Source organism: Topomyia yanbarensis, chromosome 1, assembly GCF_030247195.1.
Source record: "Topomyia yanbarensis strain Yona2022 chromosome 1, ASM3024719v1, whole genome shotgun sequence".
NCBI lineage: Eukaryota > Metazoa > Arthropoda > Insecta > Diptera > Culicidae > Topomyia > Topomyia yanbarensis.
Genome location: NC_080670.1, coordinates 175,785,186 through 175,809,721, shown reverse-complemented (window position 1 = coordinate 175,809,721; position 24,536 = coordinate 175,785,186). Strand labels below are relative to the sequence as shown.

The window sequence follows — 24,536 nt, the reverse complement described above, 5'->3', positions numbered from 1 at the left end:
GCTCGGTTCCCTCATTCATTCTTTGCTTAAGATAAGCTAAATGACCCCCACAGCTAGAAACTTCGTTCTGACAAATGACGTTTAGCGTAATCAATTTTCAAAATTATGGTCAAATGATCTTATGCCAATTTACTCAAACCTATGAGGCTGTGGAGAGCCAAGGGAGGTTTTCGGGGTGAAACTCCCCTCCAAAGCAAAAGTGATTGGATTGAAAAAAAACTTGTTGATACCTAATTTAAATATATTTTACAATAATAATTGTCTAATCGATTATCTATTATTTGTTTTTTTTTTTTTTATTTTGGAAAATTGTGGGAATCGTGTAACTGTTCTCGTAGTTGGTACCCCATAGTTATCAAATCATATCAAAATCGTATAAAATTTTGTTTCATATGTTCTGCATTAGAATTAAGAGCAAAAATTACTATAGTAGAATTGGAGAAATGCCATACAATTATCTGATGGTGGCTTTCTAACTCGTCTCAGACCGACAATCTTATTAGACATTTCGCACACAAAACATACGGTCGCTTCCATCGGTACCGGCAGAAGAGGAGACGCGCGGTTCTTCGTACATTATCACATTAAGTATGACAATTTGTTTTTGTTCAAATTTAATTAATATCATTTGGTAAATTTCGTTTGATCGCCCAACCCGCTTGTATGTTTGCCTTGAGTGACAGTTTTATTAATGTCGTTTCTAAAAGTAAAAAATAAAAACCACAATTATCGCCGTATAGATGCGACCGCGGCGAAGGGTTGTATATGAATTAAAGAAGGGGAGCAATTGAAATTTATCGCTACAGTGCAACCCGTTGCTTAATTTGAAAGTCACATAACCAGTGACAGAGCCGGAGTTTTGTGGCAGGACTAGACACTGAGCACGCGTGCTCCACCAGGTGAATTTATTTACAATTACTATCTACTAGTTATCTAGCGGCTCGCGCGGCTGACCACCGAAGCATCTTGTTATCACTTGATTCCGCGTTGTCGTGCTCGCTGGGCCCTCATCCCGAATGGTATTTATAGATACGTACGTATACAAAGATGCCGTGATGGGAAGTCAGATAGGCGAATCGTTACTGTGCGCGATAAGACAAGTATCAGCTGGACGAGATATGCGGTAAAAATTAATGCGCGGTGATTGAGAGAGGAAGTGTTCAATTCTTGCTTTTTTAGTTTTTTAATGATTTCGATGAATTTTTGTTGCAGAGAGTAGAGTGATCAGGGAATGGCCTCCACAATAGTTAAAAACTCTTATAGAGACTAGCTCTTCCGTTTCTTCCAGTTCAACGCTTTTTGCTGACTCATTCTGAGTAACGGAAACTAAAACTCGTATCTTAAATATGAAATGATAAGACGTACCATAAACAGATTTACATCCGAAGAAGTAATTTATACTTCCCGCAAGGTTCGCACTGATACCATTTCACCAGTTTACGGCAGCCGCTACAATCGCCGCGATTACTTTTCCGAAAGCAACACGAAGCCGGGATTCAGTCCATTCGCACACACACACACACTACCATCAACCAACGATGTACTGTATTTGCTCCGTGTGTTTCTTCATTCAAGTTCAAGCCCGCGCTCTCTCTCATTTGGCTGCATGGTCACAAATCAGTCGCCTGACAGAACAAAACACGCTGCACCGCCGCGGCTCCACTGACAATAGCGATGTGTTCGGTTCCACGCGCAGCCACTGCTATAAGTGGCATAAACTCGGTTGCCTGACAACGACGACCGACCGTTCTAATTGAGTATCCACTGGTTGCTTGGGTTTGCGATGCATCCAAAGTGGACGCCAATTTATTCCAGCAATTTCAAATTCAACTGTTTAAGTGTTTAAAGGTACATACAAACAGTGTACCGACGCGAAACACGACTGATAAGACTCGACGAACAAAAAAAAACACAACTAATTGGTCTCCAATGCTAATTTATGGCGGCTTTAGATCGGTTCGTTTTTTTTTCTTTTGTTTGCGCGTGGTCCTTCCACCTATGTCGGCTCTAGCGTTCCGGTTTATTTTAATTATAAACGATATCGAACCACGTCACTTAACAGAGTAGAACTAACTTTTTCTTCTCTCTCTCTGTATGTATACACAATCCGCACGGGTACACGAGCTTTTATTTTGCAGAGGCACTTACTAATCTTAAGCTAAGTGCGGCGAAATTCGAAACCGAAAATCTCGCGAATTTCCTCCTCCGCTATTATAAATTCGTTTTTTTTGCTGTTTATATTAACGATAAGCACTCCTCCTCGCCGGTTGGACCACATGGGCAGTGCAGCCTCGCACCCTTTCACACCCCGTGACACACCGTGAGCTAATACGCGGTTGCACCCGCAAACACACCCGCAACGCGGCTGCCACTAATCAGCATCGTACTGCAAAAATCTATCTGGTCCACTGCGCGGCGGTCGGTGTCTCTGTGAATTGGATTCGATAATCGCACACGAACGCGGACCGTAAACTAACTACTACCTGCTATTATTACTCGAATCGACTCGACTTGAAGCTCTCGGAGCTGACCACCGCGACCACCATCGACGCGTTTCGAACCAGACGCAGTTCGCGATTATACTGAGCTGAGTACGGTGAGGGCGCGGTTCATTGTCATCATCGGATGGTTCCCCACCGTTCGGCTTCGGATAGCGGTTTCAGGCGGGTCCAGTGCTGCCAGATAGATACCGGAGCAGTTTTTGGGGATTTGGTGTATACCTGTGTGGTTCACCAAATAAGTTTAAATGTAGGAAAAACAAGCGTGTTGACGTACGATTGATGCTTATTGATCTCGACATGAGATATGTTGTTAAATATATACATCTACTTACTCGTTCCTAAAGTCTTAGATTAACCGGATTCTTCCAAATAAATGTTGATTCTTAGGTTTTAGTTTAACCAGTAGTAAAATAACGTTTTTTTACTTTTAAAGGCATGTTGTAAATTTGCACTAGAAAAAAACTTTTCAAATGCTCCTTGCCAATAATCACCATTTTGATTGCAACACAGCCGTTAATAAGCATTTTATGACAGAGCAGTGATTTAGTAATTGTAGCCCTTTATTTTACCAAAAGTGGTACTTAAATAACATTTAAAGCGATTTAACTGTTTAATAGTTTGTCTATAAGATGCATTTTTTATGCTGATTGGTTACTTGTGCGAGAAGTGCCAGAAGTTGCCAATTTGAACATTATTGACTTTCTACCCACCGAACTATTTGGTAAAAAAATCACCAACTCGAAACTGATGACTAATTCGTTGATTGCTAAGTAAAACTTGTTGGAAAGACTGAGAAAACGAAACAAAAACATCACTCGAATCTATAAATAAGGAAACACGCATTCATTTCAGCATCAGTCGCGTCTGACATGCGGAAGGGAATACGCCTGTTGATAGGCCGTACAACGAAACGGATTGATAGAAGACGAGGGTTTTATAATTTGCAAAATACATTAAACGACGTTCAAGAATTCGTTTCGACTGTTCGTTTTTTTTGTCTTCTTCTTCCTTTGCCATCTTACTTCCCCTCCACGTCTCAAGATCTAAACCTAGCTACTTAATGCAAATCCGGCCAGTGAATCAACCTTCGCGACTACGGACAAATTACCAAATTTTGAGTTAATTTTTCATAAAATATAATAATCGAATACGAAATTATATTAAAAATACTAATTTTTACTATAATTTTTTACAACTGGTTTAGAATAGTGAGGAATTCCATGAAGATCCGTCCGAAAATCTTTAAAATCGTGACCGACCATCTTAGATTCCAATGAAACTTTACACGTTTCACCGTCATGCAAGACTAAATATTTTCCACAGGTAATAAGATTATTTTGACTCAAGAGCAACTTTTCAAAAGGGCGTAAAAAATCATCTAAAATATTTGCTCAATGTTCAATTTAATTTCCCCAAAAAATAGTGTTTTTTTTGCATTTTGGTATGCAACAGAGTCACTCACGAAAACAAATTTAATATAGCATCCTGCTTGGCCTATTTCGTGGCCCCGTGAAAATTTGCGAAAGATTTGTTTTATGAGAAAATTATAACTGATTAATGTTCAAACCCTGCCTTCCCCTGAAGATGAAAGGAGGTCCCTTCGAAACGTTGAACTATGGGCAAGGCATCTGGTCAAAAAATAAAAAATTACATTAACTCCAATTTAATTCAATTCTATACGGAGTATTTATATATACTATAATTGAGGAAATCCTTTGGTATTTCAGAAAAATATTCGACTTGACTGGGCAATATAGATGCCTGAATATGAAAATTTTGAAAACAGACATTCCACGTAGAGGTGTGCGCCGATGCATTTTTAATCGGCGGCGGCGTAAGCGACATATTTGGCCGGCGGCGGCGGCGTCACGCCGTTGGACCCTATCGGCGGCGGCGCGCCGGCGTGTGTCGGCGTGACGAATATTGACGCCTATGTAACTAAAAACAATTCTTGGCAGTAAAATTCCTTTACCAAATTGGTAACAGACTTCGCAGCACATACAAACAGACGTTACCAGCTTGAAGAAAATTCTAAAAAAAAAATCATCGCTCACGATGTACTAGCGACATCTGTTGAACACATTGCACAAAATGGAATTCTCGCAATCATATCAAGTTTTTTTTTTTCAACTGAAGCTCCAATAGTGCCCACCTAGGGGCAGAATGTATTACAAATTTGCTTCAAATTAGAAAAAATGCATTTAATTTCCATTTTTGCAAAAACTTTGCACTCCTTCGCAGAAAAGATTGTTTAACAATCGTCCTACGCTGATCCACTTTGTTAGATGTTTTGTTGAATGTAGGGCTAGTTTTTTGTAGGGTTTTGACGTCTTACTTGCAACGCAAAATGCATTATGAATTTATATTTTGATGGAAAGAAATGCATTTAATTTCGCTGATGCGTCACAAGTGCCCACCCTGCTTGCCAAATGCAAGATAATAAATGAATGGCGGGACTATTTTACAGTTGCAAAATTTAAAGAACGAAATAGAAAAATTGTCGATGTCGCATACTACGACTTCGCATGAAATAATGATTGCAATGGACTTTTTAAAGAATGCAGAGTAACGACTGTATTTCAATAACCCATAATAATTATTTATAGTTCTATGTTTGGGAAATTAAAACGGTAAAATAGTTTTTGTTTTGTTTGAGGAAATTAATTCTTGTTGTCGTTTCATTGTTTTTTGTTTCATTTTAGTCTTCTTTACCGTCGCTCTTTAAGAATCCCACAGATATCGGGTACCCTAACACGAGGCGTTACTAATGGCATTAATGGCATTACTGCGCAGAAATGTCACTTTTAATGGTCATGTAAGGACCTTTTACTTCATTTTCCTGGTTGGCATTTACTTTTACTTCTTGTAAGTACAAAATAACGCATACGATTCCGTGACACCACATTTTCTTTCAACTTAAGATTTGCTTCTATCTAGAGTGCAAAGTATGCTCGATGTGCTGGAGTCATACAGATCTACACCATAACGAAACCTAAATATACAGTTACTATCATTCATAATAATTCCACGACTTGATGTTGGGTTGAAACTGATTACTAAACAAGTCTGATTGAAAATGGTCTGAGCGTATCTCTAGTTTTCGTAGCACCTGCACTCCGCCAATTGCTCTAGCAGATCCGGGGACCAACAAATTCGAATCCATTGCATACATCTAGTCAGATTCGATACACCGAATCAATTAAATTACTAACATCCTATTAAGTGCTTACTCGGCGATCGGCATCGTGTTGTAACTTAAGAAATAATTGTGAAAAACTCCAGCCTTGGGCACTTCGACAAGAATGAATTTCACATTTCCGGCCCATTTTGTTTGTTTTGGTTTGCCTGAGATTAAAAAGACGGTAACGTTTTTGGGTGGGTGCGGAAACTAAGTAACGCATTTAGCTCTGTGTCAAAATCTCTTCACTAACACCACGCTCGCTGATATGGCGCATTTTTTGTAATTTAAAACGACCGTTTTTTCTACGAGTGATGAAAATTCATCTCGTGTTACGTCTTTTTTTGTCTGTGATACCGGGTTGATGCAACTGAGACTGAAAATCTTTCTTGAGTGGGGCTAGATCACACGATGAATAATTTTTGAGACCAGAAATCTTACCCTCTGCATCGCCACATCAGTGCACCAGCGTCGCGAAAAGTCAAGATCATTCTGTCCAACTATTCTTCGAGAAATTTTTTTTTAAATAGGTCACGATTCAATCAATGATAAGTAAACCTCGTATTGAAAATAATTTTTGTGTTTTCAAAAAACTAGTTCACGCAAAAAAGATGGCATTATACTCAAATGTTTAGTAGGTGGTTGTGTCTGAATATGCTTACTATTTTTATGATTCTAGTTCATAACTTGATGATACATTGATTTGTATTAACTTTATTGACTAAAAAAGTCAAGAATTGAATGATGTGCAACGATTTTCGTAAATTCTCTTTGTGTCAACGTGATATTTTAGTCTTGAGTTTATCGTCGGATTTTTTACACAGAGTCACGTGTCTTATAGTTTTCTTAATTATTTCACGGACTTGAATTGTGGCTAAGTAATGTATTTTTGATGCTTAGCGCAGCGCAAAAGAATAACAGGGTTACAGGTCCTGGTAGTTTCCTTGTATCTAATGCTCGCGCCTATGAGACTGGTTGCTAGCATTTATACACAATATCTCACATAGAAATTTCAAAACCAAAGAGCATAGCGAATAATCCATGAATAATAGTCTGAGTTCCTTGAAATTGTTTTCGTAAGTATATTAAGATTATGTGGAAAATTAATTACTTCATGAACTATATCATGAACAGTTTCACGAGCTCGACGGGTAATCGTGTCTAGCATACTAGGAATCATGAATCGGTTAAAAAATCGATGAATAATACACTGTATTCCAGTGAAATTGATTACGTGCAAAGATTAAGATCAGGCAAATTATCGTAAATTTCATTACTTATATCTTGAAAGTGGAAGTTTTTTTTTAATTTGTGGACATTTCCACGCGCACGAATGGTGAATTGTAACTTATATGCTCGCAATCATAACCAGTTGACGAAGCAAGAATGGATCCATGAATTGTATTCCGAGTGTCGTGTAATGATTTGCGAGAAAATATCAAGACTTTGTTAATTTTGTGATCTAATTCACAACCACTAATACCAAATAAACATCAATATGTGATTAATCATGAATCAGTTAACGTCGTATATTCGGACCATAGACAATGTTTCTAGATTTGTGGTTAAAATTATGAGCCAACGATTGTCGAGTTCGCGAATTGTCGGCGTGGGAAAAAAGCATAGGCGGCGCGCCGCCGGTCTACCTTTCGGCGTCGGCGTTTGTTAAAATTTACCGGCGGCGGCGGCGTGGCGTGGCGGCGCACAGGTCTAATTCCACGAGCGTTTCCAAAAAATGTTCCTGTCTTCATTGAATTTTTAATTCAAATAAGTTAAAATATGTCTTATGAAAACAACGATCACTTGTTTTGTGATGATATTATTGACAACGCATATTGATTATGTTAACATGAACTTTTATGAAAAATACCGGGTCAAAGTCTCTCAAAAACCTCCTGAGCTCTTGATGGGGTATGGAAGTTATATAATTCTTCTAACTCATAGCGAAGGTTTCCGTTGTCCATATTTGCTCTATGCTGAGACTGCATGATTAATTTTAAATAATCATTTCATATATTTTTTCCTTCCTAATTTAAGCCTATTTTAACGATTTTATTCGTTTCATTCTTTGGAGTTGATCTGCTCAGTTTCTTCATTTCATGCATTTCATTCATATCATTCATTATTATTATTTACTGTTTTCAATTTATGTACTCATTTTTTCCAGTTCATGCATATTATTCAGTTTTTATTTAATTTTCATTATCTATTTTTTTAGTCATTCATTTTTCTCATTTCATCTAAATTATTAATGTGACATTCCACAAATGTCATAACTGTTTCAATATCGCTTATTTTTTCATTTTATTAATTGAATTCATTTTATTTTGGTTATTCTTTCTTTCTTCTTTTTATTCATTTTACCTATTCTATTTATTTTAATTTTATTGATTTTATTAATTTTATCAACATAATTTATTTTATTTCAAATCTTAAAAATTGAGAAATAATTAGGAAAAATTCATTGAATTTTGTGAAAAAAGGTGTCTGAAGTATTCAGAGGCTACGAAAAATGTTCGATGACATCAGTAGTGAACATTTAAGTTGTCAATGAATTTCAAAAATACTTTCTTCCATAAATTGTGGCCTGCATTAAATGTGACTATTAATGTATAAATATTTTTTTTTTTTTTTTTTTTTTCGAGAGTTGTCCTACTGGAGCTGTAGAGCTAGGTTCTCGGAAGGGCTCCCCGTCAGAATCACATACTACAATTTGCAGACGAGACAGGCAATGTCGCCCAATAAAACACTGCAATAGGCCAATTGTAGCGGGCCGTGATTCTGAATGTGATATTCATTGTACGGTTCAGGCATATGCGGGCGTAGGGAATCGCGTGTATCATCGCGAAGGGCTCGAACATTTGTACGTTAATGTGCTCGATCGCGTGTGCGTTTGTATGTCGCGTGTGCTAACGTGTAACTTCGCGTGCATAAATTCTATTTCATAACCGTGTGCCTTTCGCATATTCGCGTGTGTTCTAGAATAATCGCGCGCGGACCGTGAATCTGATACTTAATTTTTTGTGTACGGTTCAGATTCCAGAAGGAAGTGGGTTCTTCCATATCATTAGAGTTCCGAATCATGTCGTCGTAGAACGCGTGGTCTAGTGGATATGAGCTTTATTTTTTTTTTGATTGGTCCAACTGAATGTATAGACCTAAATTGCTAGAATGAAGGTTAAAGATTTCCGGACGTGACCGATTCATGATCGCGCATTTGCGGGTTGGCGTTTGAGATCGCGTTTGTAACTTCGTAAGTACTAAAACGTTCACACAATTGCCGCAGTGTTATCAAGTTTACGCGATCGCGGGCATAGGTGCGCGTAGATGATCGCGAAGGGCTTAAGCGTTCGTATGTTGACGTGTTTGTCGCGTGTATGTGACTTCGCATGTATAAATTCGATTTTGAAACCCTGCGGCGATTCATATATTCGCGGACCGTCATTCTGATCTTTAGTTTTCGGTGTACGGATCACATTCTGACAGGGAGAGAGTTACCCCATATCACTAGAGTTTCCGGTCATGTCGCCATGGAACGTTTTGTCTAGTGGATATGGTAGTTATTTTTCAATTTTATTATTTTTTAATAATTAACAAGGACCTAGATTGTTTGTACCGAGGATAGATACTTCCGGACGATCCCGATTCATGATGGCGCGAGCGTGGGAGTTTGTAGGTTGACACTTGAGATCGTGTTGGTAAGTTTATGAGTGCTGAGATTTTCACCTTATCACCGGGGTGTAATCATGTTTGCGAGTTCGTATGTTTCTTGCAAAATCGCGAGGGGCTCTAACGTTTGTGCGCTGACGTGATTTTGTAACGTATGTTCTTGAATGGTTGCGCGAACCGTGAGTTTGATATTAAATTTTCAGTGCGCGGTTTGAATTCTGGCAGAGTGGGATCGTTTATATCGATAGGGTTCCCGGTCATGTCGCCATGAGACGTGTTGTCTAATAGGTATGGGCGTATTTTCTTAAATGGTCCAGCTGAAGGCATGGACCTAGGCTTCTAGGATCAAGGATAGACTTTCGGACATGACCGATTCGTAATCGCGTGCACGATGGCATTTTTGTAGGTTCCCGCTGAGACCGCGTTTGAGAATGTGTGAGTGTTAAGACGTTCACTGTCACCATCTTTGTTGACCCAGCTGAAGGCGGGTGTAGAATGGCAGTATAGGACTCGAAAAGAAGAAATAAAAGACAATATATGAGAGACGTAATAGATTAGATAGGTACAAGATACAGCTGAAGTTATGATCATCACATGAGACATACATTAGTACTTCAAACACTACTAATACTTGAATAGCCAATCACCACACATAGCACATCCTTTCTCAATTATCTATTTGTTACTGGTTGATTGTTGGTTATGAGCTGGTGAATAGAGGAAAGGTATAGAACAGACAAAAGGCTCATATCAGCCCTCCCGGCCTCCCCGATACACCACTATCGAGGCGTATTGTAATCAACATCTTGAAGCGGGCTTCTTATATAAATCAAATCCTCAGTAGTCATTATGTTTGGTGGAATATTAACATGAGAACTAATTAACCTCTAGTAGTAGAACTTGGTGCAAATAAAAACTAAAAAGAGCGAAGGTCCTTATATTTAGATAACTCTATTGAATATATTGTGGCTTGATGATGTTTACAATACCGTCAATCCCATCAACCTGCGAGAGGGTATTAATGTATAAATATGTGCAAATATTAATGTATAATGTTTTTATGGAAGCGTTTTCGTGGGATTTTTATTTTTTTCTATTTTTGGAGCTGTTTGAGGGTTTGTCGTTTTTATATTACTAATCAACCGATTTCGACCATTTTCTTTATAATTATTCCAGAGAGCGAGTAAAGGCGCTATCACCTTGGCTCTATAGGCAGGGCAGGTCTAATAACCTCTGCCCCATCCCAGGAACTTAGAACCAAAGGAGTGACATTAACCCTCTTAGTCAAGTCACTCCCAACGATTTATCAAACCCCTATCAAATTGAAACGGTTGTGTACGGTTGTCCACGTTTCTTCCTTTTTCGTATATGAACCACAAACATTTATATTGATAAGCAAAATTGTAGGCGAATGTCTGCAATTTTCCAGGATCCCTACATGTATTGGCTGTGTATGTGTAGACTAGACTAGACATTATTTATTTTATTTCATGTATGATATTTATTTTATTCAATTCATTCTTTTAATTAATTTCATCCTAAATGGATTGTTTTTTAAATTGAATTAATCTTAAAAATTTTAATTTTATTAGCCTTATAAATTTTAATTTTACTAATCTACTAAACATTAATTTTATTAACCTTATTGATTTTTTCCAGTTTATACATTTTATTCAGTTTCTTCATTTCGTTAATCTAATTGATTCTGTTCAATTATTTATTTTATTCATTTCATCCAACCTGTTAGATTGAATCAAATTGATTTATTCTAATAATTTTATAACTTGTTTATATTATCTAATTTTTCACTCAATAAACTGAACTAATTTCATTTATTTATACTATTAATTTGATTTATATTATTCATTCTACTCATTTTATGAATTTAATAGCTTTTTATTACGTTTTACATGTCTTATAAAAGAAATGTATAGAATTCGCTCAAACTTTCAAGATTTTTTCCGAGGCCCGGAGGGCCGAGTCTTATATACCAATCGACTCAGCTCGACGATTTGGGACAATGTCTGTGTGTGTGTCTGTGTGTGTGTGTATGTAACGGACAAATTCTCATTCGTGTTTCTCAGCAATGGCTGAACCGATCTTATCCAAACCAATTTTAAATGAAAGAACTAAAAAACAGTATGAACGCTATTAATTTGTTTTTGATTCTGATGTTTAGTTTCCAAGATATGAATGTTTGAATGCGTAAAAATGGCGTTTTTTGCAGTTTTTTTGAATTATCTGCCGAAATTGACAATATAGATTAACAATTTATATGTTTTTAGACAGCTTCAACGAATACCTTTCGAACAAGCTATAGATTGTTGAAATCGGACTATTATCAAAAGAGATATTTAACATTAAATGCGGACGAAAGATTTTTATCATTTCCCATTGCCAGAAATATGACCAAAACCATGTAATCTATTTTTAACGCTAAAACGGCTTATTCTAGTTCAATAGTATCTTCGGTGAATTTAATAGAGGCAATATGCCCTTTTTTTTTTGGTATTGTGCTTTTGCTGATTAATCCCCCTATGAGTGAGATATTTTCACAAATTTTCTTGGAAGTGATTATATCGAAATGATGCCTTCAGCAAATTTGTAGCTCTTACTTTTGCGAATAACTTTACTGAAGACTTCACATATCTATTTTCAATACTTTAAAAGTTATGGCTTGTTGTTTGTGGATTACTCTTTGTCGCCTATTTATTGTTCAATATAGTAATAATCCATTGAAATAAGCCAAACATTATTTCGATAAAACGAATTTTGTATTTTTATTTCATTTTTCTATCTACAATCGCTAGAAATAATCACCGAACACTTCCAAGTTGTCTGGAAGGAACTTGATAACTTATCAGCGCAAAAATGTTCATTTGTGCGAACCTTCTGACTGCAATTTTTCTAACTCATGACCATCGGATCGATCTGAAACATATCGGAAAATGAAAAGCGAAATAAATAACTCCAACCAACGGCGTTGCCAAGAGAAGCTTTTGGGGTTTAACACCATACAAACCCTCCCCCCCCCCCACCACACCCACAAAAAAAATGGATTGAAGTTGAAAATTTATTGATGCACACTGATTTAATTCAATATTACAATAACAATTATCTGATCCGTACATTGATATCCTGTTGTTGTAAACATCATGAGGACTTTTGATAAATTGTCGGAATGGGGTCCTGATATGTAACTGATCTATTGGTCTTGATTTCACAGTTGTCAAATTGCATCAATATTAAAATCCTGCCTGAAAACATTCCAATAGAAAATTCCAGAGTTCTGTAATCAATCATAATCCTCAGATTTATTTTCAAATTGAGCTCGTTTTTGTAGAAATGTACTGTAATAAGGGTCTTTAGTTAATAGGAAGCGAAGTTAAAATTGATTTAATGTCTATGAAACATAGAACTGCGCACCAAAAAAATGTATAACTTTTGACAATGGAGAAGACCTTTATGTCCTAGCCCAGTACACGTGCTATTGGTAGGGTCCAATCTACTACACGGGGTGCACTGGGGGCGTGTCGGACTCAAATGGTGACCAGCCATTAATACCGACTAAACTCCAATGGGCTCCGCCATCTATCCTCAGGAACTACCTTTCGGCATTACTTCTGGGGGATGGCTGTACTTAGCGTACGCTCTCACTCGTGCCTTACATTCTCGCACACTCGCTCCCATCTCGGCATGGGTAGACCATACCTCCGTCTATCATCCGCCAACTCACTCACTCTAACTCCTCGCCTGCTGCTCGGCGCTCCATGCTCTCTGCAGCCGGCAGGCAATCTGAGTGGTAGCAGTCGAAGCGGGGACATACGAATAGTACGTGCTCCGCAGTTTCGTCGACACCTGGGCAGTCTGGGCAGACTGGGGCCTCAGCGTGCCCAAACCTGTGGAGGTACTGTCGGAAACAGCCATGGCCTGACAGGAATTGTGTCAGATGGAAGTGAACTTCCCCATGGGGTCTTCCCACCCAGCTAGATATGTTAGGTATCAGCCGGTGGGTCCACCTACCTCTCGACGAGTTGTTCCATTCGCGTTGCCATCTGGCGACCGAGGTCACCCTGGCACGCTCACGGACTCCCCTATTGCCACGCAATTCGAAACAATCTTCGTCTTCCCGGATGACCAGCCCGACTGGCATCATACCCGCTATCACGCAGGATGCATCATGTGATACCGTGCGGTAGGCAGATATCACTCTGAGACACATCAAGCGATAGGTGCTCTCCAATTTGCGACGGTAACCGGTTACTCCCAGTGCCCTCGCCCAGGACGGTCCACCGTACCTAAGGATAGATACGGCGACACCGGCCAGTAGCCTGCGTCTACTGGCGCACACCTTGGAGCTGTTGGACATCATCCACGATAATGCCGCGACAGCCACCGAAGCCTTCTTGCACGCATAGTCGACATGGCTGCCGAAGGTCAGCTTGTCGTCTATGATGGCCCCAAGAATCTTCAGACTCCGCTTAGAAGTTATCTCGACTTCTCCTGCTTGAATAACTGCTTGTTGTACCGACTTGCGGTTATTGACAACAACCACCTCCGTCTTGTGATGGGCGAGCTCTAGGCCTCTCGCGCTCATCCATTCCGCCACTATGCTTATCGCCTGTGCCGCCGTTAGTTCTACCTCGGAGATTGACTCCCCGTAGACCGCCAGGGTGACATCATCGGCAAAACCGACGATTTTCACACCCGGAGGGAACTTTAGTCTCAGAACCCCGTCATACATAAGGTTCCATAGTACCGGGCCCAGGATTGAACCTTGCGGAACTCCTGCAGTAATAAGAACACTTTGCTGACTGGCATCGGTCTCGTATAATAGTACACGGTTCTGGAAGTAGCTTTCCAAGATCCGGTACAGGCCCACAGGTGTAACGAGAGCGCGATGGCATCCCAGCTTGCGCTGTTGAATGCGTTCTTCACGTCAAGTGTCACTAACGCGCAATATCGAATGCCCCGCCTCTTCCGTTGGATCGCTATCTCGGCAGTCCTTACCACTGAGTTGATAGCGTCCACCGTGGACTTCCCCTTTCGAAAGCCGAACTGATTACTTGACAGGCCTGCCTGCGTACCTTCTGCGTATGGAGTTAGCCTGTTCAGGATAATCCGCTCAAGCAATTTGCCCGTCGTGTCAATCAGACAGATTGGTCTGTACGCCGATGGGTCACCAGGCGGCTTCCCGGCCTTCGGCAACAGTACCAGCTTCTGCCTTTTCCATCTATCCGGAAAACGGCACTCGTCAAGGCATCTCTGCATAGCCAACCTGAACATGTTCGGATTCGACATGATTGCTGTCTTGAGAGCGCTGTTTGGAACTCCATCAGGCCCAAGAGCTTTATTCACCACTAAAGAATTAGCAACTGCAAGTAGCTCTTCGTTCGTCACCGGGGCCACCATGTCGTCCGTACCCACCGTGCCTTGCGGCGCTGGGGGCCAGGGACTTATGGTTCGGGACGGGAAGAGTACTTCGATAATTCTCGCCAACCGTTCTGGCGACCGTTCAGGAGGTGAGGAGCCCCCTTTGGTCTTTGCCATCACGATCCTGTAGGCATCGCCCCACGGATTCACGTTGGCCTCCTCGCACAATTTGTCAAAACACGCTCTCTTGCTGCGCTTGATGGCCTTGTTAAGGGCCGATTTCGCAGCACGAAACACTTCACGTCGTTCCACTCTAACCTCCTCAGTGCAGGCTCGCTGCATCCTACGTCTAGCTTGTAGGCAAGCTGACCGTAGGGCTGCGATCTCTGCACTCCACCAATATACCGAGCGTCTGCCATTTCTTGGCAGGGTCTTCCTCGGCATAGTGGCGTCGCACGCGCGTGATAGAACAGCTACCAGCGCATCTCCGCTTAGACTGTCGGTATTGGCCTCCAGTCCCAGGACCGCGGTGAAAACTTCGCTGTCGAAGTGATTGGCCTTCCACCCGCGTACCTGACAGGGATTACCCACCCAGCCATGGAATCGTAGTCTGGACAAATGAGAAAAGCACAATTGCACCACTAGGTGAATTAAAACAGGTTTTTATTTTGGGAATGTGTCGAGTTGAGACGAAAACGTAATATGATTAATATCGAGGATAACACTTTCCGAATGTAGAGAGAAATTTATGAAAAATGACGATTTCCATTCGACTCTAGCAGGTCCTGATCGATTTTGATGAGAATTTGATTTTTGTTGTATGACCAATTATATGTATAGGTCAAATGTTCAAAAACAGTAATTTAAGGTCAAGATAACATCATTTTGAAACCGCCAATTTCGAAGGTTTAGTATCTTCGATGAGTTTTACAAACGTTAAACAGCGCATCATTTGATAAAATAATTTTGGCGGTATATCGTCCAAGAAGTATTTATGGTGAATTTTCTCAGGTTAATATTCATGACTACAATAAAGTCTCAACAAATTCGCTAAAAACACGAACTCTGTTACTATTTTCTGAAAAATTAATTCTGCATAATTTTAAAACTTCAAAAATTACGGTTTCGGAATTATGCCGTAAAATTGGTATTGTAAAAAAACGTATGGGCGATACTTCAATGCTGATAGGTGGGACCGAAAAAGTAAACAATCGTCAAAGGGGCGATACTATCATTATTTCAATTTCAATAGCAAACACAAATTTTAATTTAATAATTTCAAATACTTCATGAAGTTTTGGGTTTCGATCACTGAATCATGCGATCTAGGATGTAAAAAACACAATAGTTCTTAAATAGGAAATAAAACCAAGTCTGGAAATATTCACTGTTGATTTTCTTTGAATGGTGTCACTGCTAGTATCGTTTTTTTTTCAGAAAAAGCGTTGATTTTTAGGTCTCAGTCGCGTTGGAAATTTGAGTAAAGTATAAACTTCATTTCGATTCAAAAAAATCGATTTTTTGGCTCAGTACAATATACTATATATGACCCCTTTAGGAAAATTCAGTTTTCCCACCACAATGCATTGATTGAGGAATTTAGATATTTTATTAACAGAGCATTAGCAATAATTCGTTTGTATGTCTATTTTATGGGCCATTTTTTCGCTTTCCCATTGATTTGGTTTGAGATTTCTAGCACTGATGTTGTCCTATGCTGACTTGAGCGATTCTCTGAGTCCTGCCACAATCCTATGTAGCATGCGTTATCACAAACATCGCGAAGCATCAAGTTCTAAATGTTCTCAAACGATATAATATCCGAAGAGAGTGATAAGAGTCATAAGAAATGTCTCATCACACTGTTAGGTGGATTAAAGGCGTTTTTGATTTAATAATTTCTAAATTTCATTCGTTTTATTGATTTAATTTAATTTATTCAGTTTGTTCGAGGTATTCTTCGTGCAGAACTGTGGGATACCTCTAGTTAGGCGCCTACTTCGCATGAGTTTTACAAACTAATAAATGATCCAACAGTGAAGTAAGAAATATCTCATCTCACTGTTCGGTGGATAAAGTCGATTTTTACTTTGTAAATCTCAATGAAAAAGTGTCAAAATTATTGTTCATCAATTATCATCAGAATCGGACGGAGTTTTAAATAATATCTTGCTTAAATTTTTACATATATGAATAAACATAATTTTTATCAACATTAAATCAAACTGTATCTGGTTAAATTATCGTTTGCTCAACCTTTTGTAGATAAATCGATTCTGTATCCCACCCCAAATAAAATAAAATCTGTTTGAATAAATCACATGTGATGTGATATTAAGCCATAATCATTTCAATGCTTTTCTAGTGGATGCCGGTAGACTTACGGTAGCCTCGAAATACTTTATCATAAAACGTTTACAAAATTCCTGTAACCAAAAAAAAACTGTTTGAAGCAGTCACATGGGCAAAAAAATTGAACCATGACGAAAACAAAATAATGCGTGAACTACACTGATTAGTGATGTTATTTTTGCTTATTAATTTACGTCAAAAATAAATTCAACGTTTCAAAGTTATTCAAAATCATCTTATTTGAATTGTTAAGATATATCAACCATTTTAAAGCATCCTAATGAGATGGAAATTAACTCTTTTGTGTATCGAACATAAATGCGGCGTACCAAAATTAACAAAAAAATTAAGAACCTAGTGCAAAATAATTATTTTTTGCCCCCTAACGAGTGGCGTACCATTATTTTTGAGCCACCCTAATGAGAGGGGATTTTTTTTCTAACATCCCCATAGATAATCCTCCTGATTTTCCCACCGACTAAATCAGCTTCCGTCGGCACAATCGGCCGACTATGCCACCAATTAATCGGTCGATTGTTGCACCGACTTTTATGGGGGTTTAACAAGCGATTAAATATGACTGACGCAATCTGTTGAAATGGGTCTATTTCAACCAATTAAATCGATCGATTAGTTGGTAGTTTCAAACTGGAACCAGATTCACACAGATTAAATCTGGCGATTAATATGGTCACCGAGGAAACCCAACATAGTCGGTTAATTTATCTGTAGACCTGTAAGCACCCGATTTTGTCGATCGAATGGGAAATTTATGAACTGTCTAATTTTCTATGGGATGTTTTAACATTAAAAACAATTCAAAAATTTTATGAGCGTTTACATCAAAATAATTATTTTTGAGTCACTCTAATGAGCGCGAATTTCTTGTTTTACATGTTTTAATATCAAAAACTTTTAAAATCATTTATGAACCGTTTCGACAAAAAACTATCTTTGAGCCACCCTAATGAGCAGTAAAAGTTTATTTTTGATTATTTTGATATCAAAAACGTTCAATTTGAACGTATCAAAATTATATAAAACCGTCCTACTTGTCTATTTTAGACAATTTATGCGTTACGTAATTTGCATACATGTCAAAATACATGGACACAGTGGGAAATAGGGTGGATAACGCAGACACACATACATACGCACATACACCTACACACGCATAGAGAGAGACATACCACCGAAGGCAGCAGCTATTATTCAGCTATATATTTGGTCAAAGCCAATGACGCAACAAGGCAAGCATGGCTCCTCAAGAAGGTGAGAGAGGACCCGTAGCGGAGGGATTTGGGGGAAAACGTTGTAAGAATTAGGCTATCTTAAAAGGTGAGATGCTCTTCGAGTTGCAGGAGGATCCCACGTTAATCGACTATGCAGGGAAGTATTAGAAGAGGCACTTAGTTAAAACTTTAAGCCCAGAGACGGGGATTGTGTGCAAGGACCTAGATAAGATAACGTCGTAAGACGAGCTGAGAAGTACACTGAAGCAGCAGTGCAACCTGGACGAGGAGCACATGATCCACATCCGGCTAAAGAAGGAGTACGGACAAACTTAGCGATAATTCATTTACCGATAACCGATAAGGCGCTGGAGGTAGGTAAAGTTACGGTTGAATCGTTGAGATGCCCATTGATAGCCGAACCACGAGTGTATAAACAAGCGGAGAAACTCTTCAAGTGTTTTGGATTTGGACAGCGGCTTGCAAAGGCCCGGATCGATCCAAGAGATGCTGAAAATGCTGGAAGACGAGAGACATTAGATGGGTGGCTTCAAATGCCCTGCCTACAAGAGGGTGACTGTAGGCCAACGGTAGTGGAGATAATCCAGATCAATATGAATCACTGTGACACCGTACGGCAACTGTTGTGGCAGTCTACGACACAAACTATGTGTGACGTCGCTTTGATTGCATAGTCGTATCAAGTCCCCCTTGATAACGGTAACTGGGTGGCGGATAGATCAGGAATAGCTGCGATACACGTTATGGACAGATTCCCCGTTCAAGAAGTGGTAGAACCCTCATACAAAAGCTTCGTGATCGCCAAAATCAACTGCGTCTTCGTGTGAAGCTGTTACGCTTCTCCAAGGTGGATAGTGGAGAATTTCAGCCTAATACTGGAGCAGTTAACTGAGCAGTTGATCGGCCGTAAGCCTGTAGTCATTGGTGGTGACTTCAATGTCTGGGCTGTGGAATGGGGCAGTAGGGTAACCAACGCAAGAGTGTATTTTGTGCAGGAACCTCTAGCGAAGTTAGACGTACGATTATGCAATCAAAGTTCCGTTAGTACATTTCGGAGAGACGTGAGTGAGTCTATCATCTGTAGTCTATTCTGTAGTCCTTCACTGATGAGGAACATGGTTCGGTGAGTATACGAGACGTATAAGCATAGCGACCACTAGGCGAATCGCTACCGTATCGGTCAACGGAACCCAACTGCAGCACGGAGAAGAATGACCTGCTAGCGAAAGTGGAAGATGAAAGCTTTCAACAAAGACCTCCTCGTTGAGGAATTTTGGCCGGACGGCGGGACATCGAACGTGGATGCAGTTGATCTAACAAGAAGAATTGTGACGCTACAATGCCGCGAAAACTGGAACCACGCAATAGGCGGCGTCCAGCTTACTGTTGGAACGAGACGCCTAGTACGTTACGCGCTGCTTGCCTCGGAGTCAGAAGGCGAGCTCTGAGAGCTGTATCGAAGTCAGATAGAGAGGAGCGCAAGACAGCAGCGTTTCGGAAAGCTAGGCACGGTTGAAAACGGGAGATCAAGCTTAGCAAGCCAGATTTCCACAAGGAGTTGAAGTAGACGCCAATCCCTGGGGCGACGCGCACCGAGTAGTGTTAGGGAAAATGAGGGGTCCGTCGTCGTTGAGGGTCTCCTTCCGCAGCACGATACTACTACCGGGCCACCGATGTCGTACGATGAAGAAGAAGGAGCAAACACGGACGATCGGCAAGTGTCTAACGGGGAGCTCACAGAAGCATCGAAGCGCCTGAAATCAAAGCATCAAGTTCGGTCCGGATTTAATACCAAACGTGGTGCTGAAAGCTGCGATCCTGGCATATCCGAAATGTCTAGATAAAGACTACTTTCCCGAAAAGTGGAAGATCCAGAACCTGGTGTTGCTGCCAAAGCCAGGCGATCCGACCTCGTGTAGGCCCATATGTCTGCTGGATACACTCGGAAAACTGGAAAGAATCATCCTTAACAGACTGACAAAATGTACGGAAGGGGGAGCGCGGACTATGTTGACATTTCATCGACGTTATTGCTGCCAGAACCTTTCAAAGATCGAACATTGACTCTGACCATTATCTGGTGGTGTGTGAGAGAACCATGCGACTGAACATACAGAGACGCTGTCGAGTGATGATGTTGGCGAGGAATATGCCCGAAAGATCGATGAATGAATCGAAAATCGGTCAACATAAGATAACCTAAACGAAGCGTGACAGTAAGTCCACGAGACGGTCGGTCCAAAAACGGCCGAAAATTTGGGGCCACACATGGAAAGCGGTAGGAAACGTCAATTCGATGCCATGAAAAACCATATCATAAGCCGAATGCTTGTAGCGGCTAGAAGTCAGAATAGAGAGCGATGTGGCGGGCTATGGTTAACAGATCAAAAACTTCATCGGCGTGGGTACCTTGGAAAGGTACTCGGTGAGACAGACAGTGCTGCTGCCAAATCAGGCTAAAACAATGGTGGAATGTTGTGTTTCTTGTATAACGGAGGCTCTTTTTGGCAAGCACTCGGTCATTATTTATGGTAGAGTAAAAATGGATGACTTTAAGCCACACGATCAAATTGCCTATCAAGAATTTTTTTTGTCCAAATTTATCCATCTGAGTCGAATTTGCGAGGTCATTATCATCTTCACCAATGACTTTCGTATACAATGTCGGCCCAGGAAGCGTTCTGATATCCTCTTTCTTGCAGGTCTCATCATCCATCTAATTACATGGACGCTTTAGTTGTAAAATCCGTTTATATAACCTCCGGGCCGAGGTTTAACCCTGGATTATTGCTCAGAACTTTGTTTCACTGTTATACAAGCGTCGGAAGTCTCTTTCTTGAAGATTTTTGATACAACCGCGTGTTTTAAATAGTCGAATAAGTTTTCAAATATGAAGCAGGAAATGTTCGTGTTCGTTTGATGTGTTTGCTGTAAACCGACTTTCCACTAGTCACAGTTGATAGACCTTTGGAAAGCATACTACCATCAGCATGCAGACCCAAAGCTTTAAAAACCCACCACCAGATGTCATCGACAGAAAGGGGGTGGCGATCAATCTGATTGGGTAGCTCACGTGAAGTTATATTCCGGGGAATGACCGAGTGTGCTCTAGCTCGCTTCGACCAACTTATCACGGGAAAGGCCTAAGTTACCTAGAAAGCGTAGAATAGTGAAGTTGGCGAAAAGAGCAGCTATTGAAGCTAAAAAAGCTAAGTTTCTATCCAGAGAAGAACAAGTGGACAACAGGTAAAGTCCCAAGATAACGTCATCCTCCATAAAAAATCCGAATAGCCCGTCAGGTCACTAAACCATTCGTGTTCTGTTACCTACACTGCCGCTAGAAGCATAATTGTCCCATGTGTATAGGGATTCCCATAGCACATGGGACAGTTATGCTTCTAGCGGCAGTACAGGACCCCGCAGTTTTTGCTAAAAACTTATAGGACGCGCAGTACGTTGGCGGTACGCTAAGCCGCAACCATCCTTGGTGTAACCCAACGACACCGAAGATCGCCAACCTTTCATCGATTCCAGTCCAGCGGACGGCAAAGGCCGCAGACGCGGCGGAAAGGGGAACGGGAGTTCACCAGTAGGAGAATCAGGTGATGAAGCAGCGAAATAAAGGTCAGATAGAATTAAGAAGTGGAAAGTGAAAGAGCTAGAATAAAAGTTTGTGAATATGAGGAGAATAAAAGTAGTTTGCATCGAAAAATCAGGCATTTCCTTGCTACCCACAAGAAGCGTGCCGACCCTGACGTATTTGTTTCAGGGAGTCTCAGCAATGCTTACGGATAGGGCTGGCCGACACTTACAGTTTACATGTCGCTTTTCATTCGTTGAACCAATTGTCTACAATTGTCTCAGCCTTTTTCGCCACAATTTTACGAATTGCTTTCTAAAGTTTCTAACATTTTTATTGGGCATCTACTGCCCATGATCGCAAATCAGTCCCATAAAGATAGGAAATCCCATAGAAAACGGGACAAATTTGCATCATGGGCTGTGTACGCATCTTTTAAAAATGTGATATTTTGAAAAAATGAAGCAATCCGTTACGTAATTGGGACGAGGTGAGTGGAAGAAGAATTGCGTTTGAAGTGGTTGGATTTGTTCATATGCCTTATCTTTAAAAATAACTATCTAGGCCTAACAATCCTTAAGACTGCCAACAGTGTTCTCTCCCGTGTTCGGTTTAGTAGACTGCGTCCGTCTCATGAATTGATTGTCAGCGAACACCAGGGGTTTTCGATAAGGCCGATTAATTTCGTTTACTTGGACTCTACGACAAATTCTGGATGAACTCCGGGAATACAACTACAACTACAAACAAAATGTAGGAGACAATTCCTGCACATAACAAAACTAATTAAACTGATTTATATGTCAACAGATAATTCAGTGTTTCTAATTATACAGCTTGTTAATAAAATTGGCAGCACGGCTAAGAAGGAAAAACCGTTGTTCCACCAAGGAACGCTAAATAACAAAAACACTGCTGCTGGCGCATGAGTTTCTTCTACGCATTGCGTTGGCTCCTCTTCCGCCTCTACCCGTATCGCTTCAGGGGAGTACTTTGTACTCGCACGGGCCAACACGGGCCATATCGCGCAAGCGATTGGGAGACTTGTTTTGACTCTGCCCGATTGCAAATCGCACATTCTCGCGCCTGTTTACCGTCCATCACCACGTACTAAACGGCGATCGGCGGCAATTGACAGCATGTGTGTTACATCAGCGAGCGAACGAACCAAATATAGTACGAAACCTGCTGAGAGAGAGACAACTGAGAAGATGCCACACGTCGGTCAGTGTTTCGCAACTGACCGGAGGGTATACAAATTAGACGATCTTCTGTCTAGCGGCGGGGCCGTCAGCTGACGGGTACATTCGGGTGCCACGACATTGACCGTGCAGTGCAGCAGTCTGCGCTTCTACTCGTCTCGTTTGTTTGTGAATTGCTCGGGGTAATTTCCGGTCCAATCAAAAGCGATCTAACAATAAGTAGTGTCCTGCCGTGCAGCGTCCGATACTGAACAAGTTGAAAACACGATCTATATTTCGCTAGACTGTGCTGTTAATAGTATCTCTCCATCTGGATTATTTTCGGTAAACGATTGCAGGCAATGTGTTCACATTTGATTCACATTTTGCTATTTCCTTTTGGTTGTTGGTGGTTTAGACACAGTGTGCATTTCATTCATTCGATGATCAACTTCCGTCCAAAAACGCTCATCGCGAATGAAGCGGCGTGGAAATTTCATCACTCAACTTGTCCGACCTCTATTATCTAACAGTTCACACTTTGATTGCCTCTTGAATATATATATATTTAGTTAGAAATCCAAAATATCAACAAACCCACCTCCGACATCGTGTGCGATCTCAGGCAATCTCGTGCGCTGGTGAATATGGTTCCTGGCTCAACTGCACTGCTTTAGATTACTGATGGGGATGGCCGATGATCAGTCATCGCTACCCTGCCGGTGTCGATTGTTTTCGGATGATCACTACCTGGATGTAACTGGTGACTACTACCTCCTGATGCTGCTGTTGTTGTTGTTATTACTGTTACTTTTGTTGCTATTGTTACTGCTACTGTCGAGCACCGCTGGTGGTTCTGCTGACTGGTCCTCCGTTGGCTGATAGGAAGGAGGTACACATTCCTTAAAAGGAAAGAAACAGAGAAAGAAAAAGAAAAATAATAAATCGACAACGTAAAGCACAAGGTGAAACCCACGGTTTGGGTTGTTTTCAATCTGGTGTTTTGGTTTTTTGGATAGAGACTGCCCGGTATGATCACGGTGGTTATCAATTATTGCTGAAAACTGGGGTTTCGGTTGTCTAGCCAAATTTGATTATTTAGGTGTTAAGTGGATGAATCAGGTTTTTTTTACCTTTTTGACCGGCAGAGGTCGAATGGTAAGTAGGACGTGATTATGATGTAATTGGACGGACAGAATGGGTCGGTGCACTATTCGAACTTCGTCGTCCTCTTCAAGACCATTGCCTAATTATCTAGAAACGAGTTTCGGAGCGAGTCGCTTTTTCTTGATTTTTGACCACCTAGCAGGTGGTCATCGTCGGTAGTGGCGTTAAAGCTACTTATTGTAAACACCTTGAGGAGTGTTTTAGTAGACAGTAGTCGTAAACGATCTTTACGACCGGTACATTTTTTTTTTTTTTATTTCCTTTAATTTACTGCTATTTTCA

The 24,536-nt window shown here is 40.5% G+C and overlaps 1 protein-coding gene across 2 annotated transcripts in view; it reads right to left on the bottom strand.

The window, feature by feature from the left end:
* Positions 1 to 24,536, bottom strand: part of LOC131682135 (adenylate cyclase type 9) — a 102,990-nt gene that overhangs the window by 47,071 nt on the left and 31,383 nt on the right. Inside the window, exon 2 of one of the 2 annotated variants that reach the window (XM_058963379.1) lies at positions 23,689 to 23,989. In XM_058963379.1, coding sequence (XP_058819362.1) covers positions 23,689 to 23,697 — 9 coding nt within the window. In that variant the 5' untranslated portion in view covers positions 23,698 to 23,989. Of the gene's footprint in view, positions 1 to 1,365; positions 2,566 to 23,688; positions 23,990 to 24,536 lie in introns of those variants that run through there. The other variant, XM_058963388.1, reaches the window with a different exon arrangement.